The 8357-nt window shown below is 49.5% G+C and overlaps 1 protein-coding gene and 1 long non-coding RNA gene across 8 annotated transcripts in view; one reads left to right on the plus strand and one right to left on the minus strand.

Moving 5' to 3' along the window:
- Gm40348 overlaps positions 1-4224 on the plus strand; it is a 10692-nt gene extending 6468 nt beyond the window's left edge. For all 3 annotated transcript variants that reach the window (XR_868607.3, XR_868606.3, XR_868608.3), the window contains 2 exons: positions 203-288; positions 3652-4224. This is a non-coding gene — a long non-coding RNA (predicted gene, 40348). The remainder of the gene's footprint in view (positions 1-202; positions 289-3651) is intronic.
- The window catches only part of Gm31160 (predicted gene, 31160), a 12273-nt gene that overhangs the window by 1829 nt on the left and 2087 nt on the right, over positions 1-8357 (minus strand). For 2 of the 5 annotated variants that reach the window (XM_030254968.1, XM_017321238.2), the window contains 8 exons: positions 8232-8330; positions 7405-7532; positions 7080-7144; positions 4662-4813; positions 3839-3913; positions 3562-3724; positions 2391-2552; positions 1681-1757 (listed from right to left, as the gene is read on the minus strand). In XM_030254968.1, coding sequence (XP_030110828.1) covers positions 1681-1757; positions 2391-2552; positions 3562-3724; positions 3839-3913; positions 4662-4813; positions 7080-7144; positions 7405-7532; positions 8232-8330 — 921 coding nt within the window. Of the gene's footprint in view, positions 1-1680; positions 1758-2390; positions 2553-3561; positions 3725-3838; positions 3914-4661; positions 4814-6004; positions 6391-7079; positions 7145-7404; positions 7616-8231; positions 8331-8357 lie in introns of those variants that run through there. The other 3 variants (XM_017321239.2, XM_011240922.1, XM_011240923.3) reach the window with 3 other exon arrangements.

Genomic DNA, 8357 nt, shown 5'->3' on the forward strand with positions numbered 1-8357 from the left:
ACCCCTACCCCCTCTCTCTCTCTGAGACATGTAAACCAGCTAGCCTCAAACTTGTTATGTAACAGAAAATGACCTTGAACTAACTGTTGACTGGTCTACATCTGCCTCCCTAGAGCTGGGATTATAGGTATGTGACAGAAACATAGAAGCCTTTTCTTAAACAGTGTCTCTGACGTAGAATGTCCTTTCTCTGTCCACTCAGGGGCTGTTTGAAGGAATAGGAAGCCAACTACTGAGATGCTGCCTAGAAACTCAGGCTTAAATCAGAAATCTCCAATGAGCTCCCAGGTACTCCGGTCCTAACTTGGGCACTGAAACCACATGGGGTTACGGTGAGAGGATGAGATGGCTCAGTGGATGAGAAATAGAGAGGCAACCAGATAAGGCTGTCTGAAGGGGGTGGGGTTGCCGGCAGGCTGGAGAGGTACTCGGTACTCCATAGAGAGGCTGTGTGTTTCTGACACCTTGTCTTGTGGGGCAGGAGATGACTCTGAGCCTACCCAGAATCACTAGAAAGGGGTGGTCCATAAAGGGGGGGGGGTCATAAAAAATCTAGGAAGTAGAGGCTGTGGGTGTGGTGATGCACACTCGTATCCTGGCTCTTGGGAGGCTCCTGAAGTTCAAGGCCAACTTAGACTACACAGTTGTTAGTTTGAGATTACCATGGGCTACACAGTGACAGCGACAAATTGAGGGGAAGGGAAGCTGAAGAGATGGCTCAGCTGGTAAAATGTTTGCCTTGTGAATACTTAGGACCTGAGTTTGATCATCAGAATAGAATCCACATGAAAAGCTGGGTGTGGTGAGATGTTATGACCCTAGCTCTGAGGAAGCAGACTGGTGGACTCACATGGCTCTCCTGCCAGAGTGCCAAGGTCCTGTGAGGGCCCTTGTTCCCCAAAATAATTCACGCAGGTCCTAAAGAACAACGCTGAGACTGACCTCTGCACACACACACACACCACATACTGGGAAGGTGGGTAGTCCAAGCCAGCTTAGTGGGGAACTGGGCAGAGGCAGCCATACTGTCTACAGAAGAAGTTATATGGTGTGGACAGAGATGTGGGCAGACACAGCCCCAGGGGGCCCTGACTTGCTCAGGAATCAGAGGAGACTAAAGGGCAAAGGGCAGGTAGGGTGGAAGGGGTCCCTAGAGAGGGCAGGGGTCACAAACAAGTTATGGAAACAATTAGTTTGGTGCTGGTATAGGTGGTAGGGGATGGAACTTTCCAAAGAGTGGTGTGATGTGTGCTAGAGACATGGAGGGGGGAGAACGCTCAGAGGCCCTGGGGAATTTGATGGGGAGAAGCTAAAAGAAGGAGGGAAGGTCAAAAGCCAATTTAGTGAGATGGGTGAGGAGACCTAAGTCCCATCCAGGGACCCACATGATGGAAGGGAAGGGCCAACTTCTGGAATTTGTCTCCTGACCTCTGCCCACATACCATGGTATGCATGTGCCCCCCACAACCCCACTAGATGAACGTAATAAAAAGGGAGACTGGAGAGAGGCCTGAGTGAGGGCTAGGGAAGGACTGTGGGATAAGGGACCACGGGAGAGCAAGGGGTAAGAGGACTGAGATGCAGAGGACCATGGGACATGAGCCGTCATCAGGATGAGTGTCATCCCTTCATTGGCCACTGCACCTTCCCTGCCTGCCCCCTTCCCCCCCGAACAGTTACCTTCCCAAACACCTGTGCTCTGGAAGGTTCCAGGAAGAGCTTCTCGTTGCTGTGCTTGAGACAGGTCATATGTTGACCTGCAAACAGTAGTGTTGTCAGGGAGCAGCTGCATGGGAGAGGGGTGGGCGGGGACTCTGACCCTGAAGGGTCAGTCACATCTCTACCCTTCCAAGTCATGGCCAGAGGAAGTGAAGACTAGCTTCACGCTGGTTTCTCCATCTCCAGGGGCAGTAACCAGGCTCCCCAAATATCCCTCAGTTCCCTAATAGGCCTCAGTCTCCTCGGGTGTGAAATGGGGGCATAGCAGTAGTCCCTTCTGCCCACTTCTAGCCCAGGTGTTCTAGCGGATATTTCTTGGCAATTCCTGGAAGATACAGCTCAGCCCATCTGATTCAGTTCCAGCTTCCTTGTTAAGCTCTAAGGCAGCCTAGATAATAAAAATATAATTTTATTGTATAATCTTATTTCAGTGCTTTAGTTTCTGTTTCCATTTCTCACTCAAAGAGACGATCCTGTCAGATAAAAAAGCCACCCTTGGTGAAGGCCAGGGATGGGTGGAGCTAGACACTTTGTTTGGCCTTAGCTGATTTCTTTACTGCCAAGCTGGAAACAATGTAGCACTAGAATACTCAGACCGTGACTTCCGGGTGGGGTGTCATCACCCGGGTCCTCTAGCTGTGTCACCATGGTTGCTGGCCTCATGAGCTCACCTGTGCTTTCTTCTCTGGGAGCAGCTGAGGATGACAGCCAAGGTGATCACAAGGACAAGTAGCAGTGCCAACACAGTGCCCACGAGGCCATACACGAGTCTCTTACTGGTTCTGGACTCACAAGTCTTTCCCCAGTACCAGTGGGTGTCTGTGTTGGGGCACCTGAGGACACACAGAGGCTCAGTCGAGGTCCCTGAAACCAGGTCTCCCGAAAGGGAAAGTAAATACCTAAAACCCAGGCACGTCTCTTAAAGGTAGGTTTGTGTGCTGGGGGAAGCCAGGGTCTGTAAGAAATGAGGGGGAACTCGGAGACACTCCAGGGAACTGAATGTCCCCTCCTGGCTCTCCCTGTGCTTGCTTACATGTCTAACGTCCCATCAGCTGGCACCAGAATGGGATTCTTATCACGTTTGATATTTTGAACTTTATAATAATTATTGAATTTATCTTGGTAACTGGAGCCGCTGGGTCACGGCTGAGAGGTTGTTAGACTGATTAGCTTAAATGAGCTATATATCATTAATTTAATGATTAAGCTGGGCACAATGGGTCAGGACTGGAATTCCAGCACGCTGGGAGGTAGAAGTAGAAGAAGGAAGATTGGTTTAAGGTTGAGGCCAGTCTGGGCTACACAGTGACTGCCAGTTCAACCTGTGCTACTGAGACTCCGGTCTAAAAACATGAAGATGAAAGGGCAGGGGGCGGGGGGGGGGGAAGAAAGAAGGAAATAAAGAAGGGAGGAAGGAGAACAGAAGGAAAAAGGAAGGAATGAACAGCTGAAAGGAAGAGAGGAGTGACAGATTACAGGATGGTGGGGCAAATAACTTGAACCCTCTCTGAACAGTGCTGGCTGGACTGTTGAATGTCTGAATCTACACCCCGTGCCTACCCATCACTCTCATGGGGGCAGAGGGTGATGGGAGAACCCTGTAAAAGGAAGGGAGATGTGTAAGGCAGGGGAGCGTCCTTCTGAGCATCTCTGTCACTAGATACAGTTGTTTTGAGCAACTCACGCACCAGCAGCAAGAGAAACTGGGGGTGGATGGGGTGCAGAACAGATCTATGATCCACAGGGCATGGTGCAGCAGCCCTATGGGAGACCGTGGGGGCAGGAAGCACCCTCTCATCAGGAGAAGGAGTGAGTGCGGGGATCAAAAAGGTAGGCACTCACACGCATTGGGGCCCTGAGTGCAGCAGCTGGCAGTAGCCTGGGCTACAGTTGACCTGTGACTTGGTCCCCTGAGTGCAATTGTTCACGCAGGTCAGCGTCCCGTCCAGATCCTCCGGGTAAAAGTAGTGGCCGAAGTCCTTGGCAGCATTCTGGAAGCAGTACTCTACAGGGGAAGGGATGGCAGCTAGAGTCAGCCAGGACTCTCCCTGGATCACTGTTTACCATCACACTTCATCTGCTCCTGCTGCTCACAGTTCTGAGGGGCCGCTCAACTCACCGGCAGGGTCGAAGCTGAAGGTTAGAGAGTCCTCATCCACCGTGGTGAAGTTACCATTGTAGCACAGTATGTGGTCTGCCAGAAATAAAGGAGGAGAAAAACACAACAAAAACCATAAAGGCTTCTTTCTGCCTGTCTGTCAACAGCCAGGCCTCCCCTTCTCCCACCAGGGCCCCTCCCCTTCTCCCACCAGGGCTCCTCCCCTTCTCCCACCAGGGATCCACTCCTTTTCCCACCAGGACTCCTCCCCTTCTCCTACCAAGACTTCTCCCCTTCTCCCACCTGGACTCCTCCCCTTCTCCCACCAGGGTTCCTCCCCTTCTCCCACCAGGGATCCACCCCTTCTCCCACCAGGGCTCCTTCTTTCTCCTTCCTCTTCCTTTACTCCCTCCCTTTCTTCTTCCCCTCTTCCTCCTCTCCCTCCTCTACTTTCTCCTTCCCTCCCTCCCTCTCTCCCTCCGGTGTGTGTGTGTGTGTGTGTGTGTGTGTGTGTGTGTGTGTGTGTGTGTGTATGTGTGTTCACATATGTGCGAATGGCTGCGGAGAGTGGAAGACCGCATTGGATCTTCTGGAGCTGGACTTATTGGTAGCTATGAGCTGTCCAACCTGGGTGCTGGGAACTGAACAGAGCTCCTCTGCAAGAGCAGTGAGGGCTGCAGAAGAAATTGTAAGCCTAGGATTCACTGTGGGTCCCAGACTAGCTCTGAACTCATTGCCATCCTCCTGCCTTGGTGGGGACTCCAGTGCTCCAAGCAAGAAGAGAAGAGGATACAGAGATCCAGGCTTCTTCCCACTGAAGGAGAAGAGTTTCGAGAGGCCTTACATCGGCACTGGTAGAGATCAGTTGCGATTGTGCTCGTCTCGTTCATGATTTTGTCCTTCACAATCTCCGTGGCATTTCTAAACACCGTCTTATACTCTGGGGTGTATTTTGCCTCTAGAACAACACCATTGTCCACCACGATGCTGCCATTGCTGCAAGCAGGAGAGACATCAACATTTCCCCCACATCACCAACACCCAGCGAGGAAGACAAAGGTAGCAAGAGGGGAGAGGGGAGGCTAAAGTGGCCTTGTGACTCGAGGGATGGAAAAGAAGAGGATTCCTGTGGGGTGTGGCGGCATACACCTTGAGTCCCAACACTTGGAAAGCTGAGGTAGAAGGGTCATAGGTTCAAGGTTAACCTGGGCTACATATTGAGACCTTGTTTCAAAGGCCAAAAGAAATGAAAGGAGGAATGGAGTGGGGTTAGGAAGAGAGGAAGGGAGGAAAGAGGGAAGAGAGAAAGGAGGGAAGGAAGGAACAGAGGAAGGGAGGAAAGAGGGAGGGAGGGTAGAAAGAAAGGAAGGGAAGAGGTAAAGGAAAGAACAGAAAGAAGAAAAGAGAAGAAAGGAAAAGAAAGAGGAAAAGGAAAAGAAAGATGGTCCCACCCTTGAGCAGCTAAAAAAATTACAGGGAGCCAGTAATTTAAGCAAAACAATTCAAGATCAATAAATCTCAGCTTGTCACAAATGCAACGAACTTTATCTCTAATAATAGAGGCTTAGATAATCTCAGTGGCTCTGTAGGTAAAGGCAGTTACAGCCAAGCCACGTGACCTGAGTTCATTTCCCAGATCCACACGATAGAAGCAGATACACAACTCCTCCCAGTTATCCCGTGTCCTCCATACTTCCTTGTGTGTGCACACGTACATGCATACGTTTGTTGCACACACACACACACACACACACACACACACACACACCACACAATAATGTAATAAAAATCAACTGGGTGAAGATGAGTTGCTGGGACTGGAAAAGGGTGGGAAGGAGAGTGGTAAGCCTGAGACAGTTGAATGTGGTGGCTGATGTCTTAACCCAATGCATGGGGGAAGGAGGGAAAGAAGAAGAGGAAGAGAGGAAGGAGGAAGAGGGGGAGAAAAGAGGAGAAGAGGAGAATGAATAAGAAATAATGAGTTCCTGTTAAAAAGTGGAACCCTAATCTCAAAGCCCCTCATACGTGGTCAGTGATGCTGCTGATGGGGAGCAATTTTGAGACAGGGTAAGTCTTCTGTCATGGCCACCGGCAGGAGAGGCCATCAGTCTTTCTCTTCTTCATAGCCCTCATCCAAGCACAGGCACCCCATGCCTTAGCAGCTCAGAAATCTGTCTTATTTCTTACCTCCTCCCCTCTTTCTCTCTGCAAGTCCCCGTGGCCTTATGGAAAAACCTTATTGCTCAAGAGCTTTCCAAAAGGATGCCTTTTGTCCTCTCTCTAGCCGCTGACACCATCACCTCCAATGTAGACTTCTGGCCATCTGTTCTCTATCCTGCAGCCAGATAGAGCTAATCAGATCCCGTCCCTTGCAAATCAAATGCTGTCCCTTGCAGGCCAACTGCTGATAAGGACAGTCTCTCTGATTGGCATGGGCCATTTCTTAACTTACACTGCAGCTATTGTGTGCATTTTCAAACTTGTAGAATTCACCCCTCCCCACTGTAACTCTTTCCCTACTCCATTCTGAACACTCCTTAAACTTCAGTTGGCGCCCACCCCCTATGCTCTGTCATTTTGTACTCTAGGAAGAGTTGAATATTGGGTTCCAAGCAGCTAACATAATTCATTTATTTTTCTTTCTTTTGTTCTGTTTTGCTGAAGCAGGGTCTCTTCACATAGTCCGGGCTGGCCTGGAACTCACTGTGTAGCCCAGGCTGGCCTTCAACTTCTGATCTTCCTGTCGTCATAAGTTTCCAAGTCTGCTATTACAAGTCTGTGACCCTCAGCTAGGGTTGGCTTTTAATAAATTGTGGCTGAATGAAAAATGGAATGACTGTCAAAGTGAATGAACGAATTAACTAACGGTGAATAAATAAATATGATAAATAATGGAAAAAGAATGAGCATAAATAGTGAACAGACATGAACAGATGAACGAACAAGATTATGAATAAATGTGTGCGGAATGAATAGATGTCATGACAGTGATGATAGAACTTCAATGAACAGAGTAATGAACAAGTGAGTGAGCAAATGAGATATGAATGGACTGTTGAACAAATGACAGGTGGATGAATCAATGATGAATTTATGGGTCCGTGACAAGTTTTGTGAATGAATGAGTAACCACGATGAACAAACAATACGTGACTCAGGGCTGAAGTTCCCCTGGACCATACAGATGTTGATAGCCTAACCTCAGGGTATAAGGAAGCAATAGGGAGAGAAAAAGGGACCCCCCCTCACCCTCAACACTCACAGCAGTTCTCTAATGATCACTTCTTTGTACAGGGGAAGGTCATCACCCTTGTAAACTTTATTCATCTGAAAAAAACAACAACAACAGAGATGACACAGGGCTGGAGTATGTCCTAGGCAGCTCCAGGCTGATGTTGGTGGAGTCCATAGGAAAGAGAAAAGAAAAGGGCAGGATGCTCCCTCTGATGGGAGCTGGATGGGGCAGGGCTCAAGGCTGGGTGCCCTGAGAGGACTCTATCTCAGAATTCTGGGAGGTGACAGGCTCATAAGATGAGAAACTGGGATAGGTAACCATGGACCTCACTTGACTGAGGACTTGCTCCCACCTGGCTCACGAAGAGGTCTGAGAAGTTCTTGTAGGCCTGGGAGGATGCGTTCCTCATGTCAGCTGTGATGTTCCGTTCAGTCACTTTTACCAACACAGTCACTGTAGCGTGGATAACATCGGGGATTTCTGTGAGACCAGGCAACATGGTGCATGAGACGCCAACTCTTAGGACCTTGGGGAATGTCTCTGGGGTGGGTAAAACTTTCTGCCTGGTATCATGGAGGGGAGAAAAAGGATAGAAACTCAAGAGTCAGTTGAGGGTGGCTAAGACTCCTCTTCCCCTGCTGTGTGTGTGTGTGTGTGTGTGTGTGTGTGTGTGTGTGTGTGTGTGTTCATTCATGTGCATGTTCATCTTCCTCCATCCCCTCTCTTTAGTGTTTGAGACCGAGTCTCTCCCTGGATTTGGAGCTCAGCAATTGGGCTAGAATGGCTGGTCAGCAAGAACCAGGGCTCTGTGTGTCTTCTTGTCAGGTTACAGGTACACAGCATTATACCCAGAATTTCACATTGGTTCTGGGAATTGAGACTCAGGTTTCCATAATTGCACTGTGAATAGAACTCTCTCTCCCCAGCCCCCAGGCCTTGTCTCTTGCTATCACAGAGCTAATGGCCAGACGAAAACCCAGGAAGTCAGGTGGAAGTCAGGTGCACAAAGGGCTAGAATAGAATCCTCCCATTAGAGGGGAAGGAGGGCCAGAACAGGAATAGCACCGCCTCCTCTCTATATAATGAAGCCATGGGAACGGTCAGTCAATCTGACATGGCCATCTCACTGTAAAGGTCAAGGGGCACAGGGAGGACTGCAGGTCTCAGAGGAGTCATTACCTACTGGGAAGGAATACAGGGTGGAGTCACAGAGCTGACCCGTGTAGCCTGGTTGGCATTCACACTGTCTTCCATTCCACTTTCCATTCTTGCAGTCCTATGGGAAAGGACAAAATTCAAAAACAT

This window comes from Mus musculus, chromosome 5, assembly GCF_000001635.26.
Source record: "Mus musculus strain C57BL/6J chromosome 5, GRCm38.p6 C57BL/6J".
NCBI classification, from domain to species: domain Eukaryota; kingdom Metazoa; phylum Chordata; class Mammalia; order Rodentia; family Muridae; genus Mus; species Mus musculus.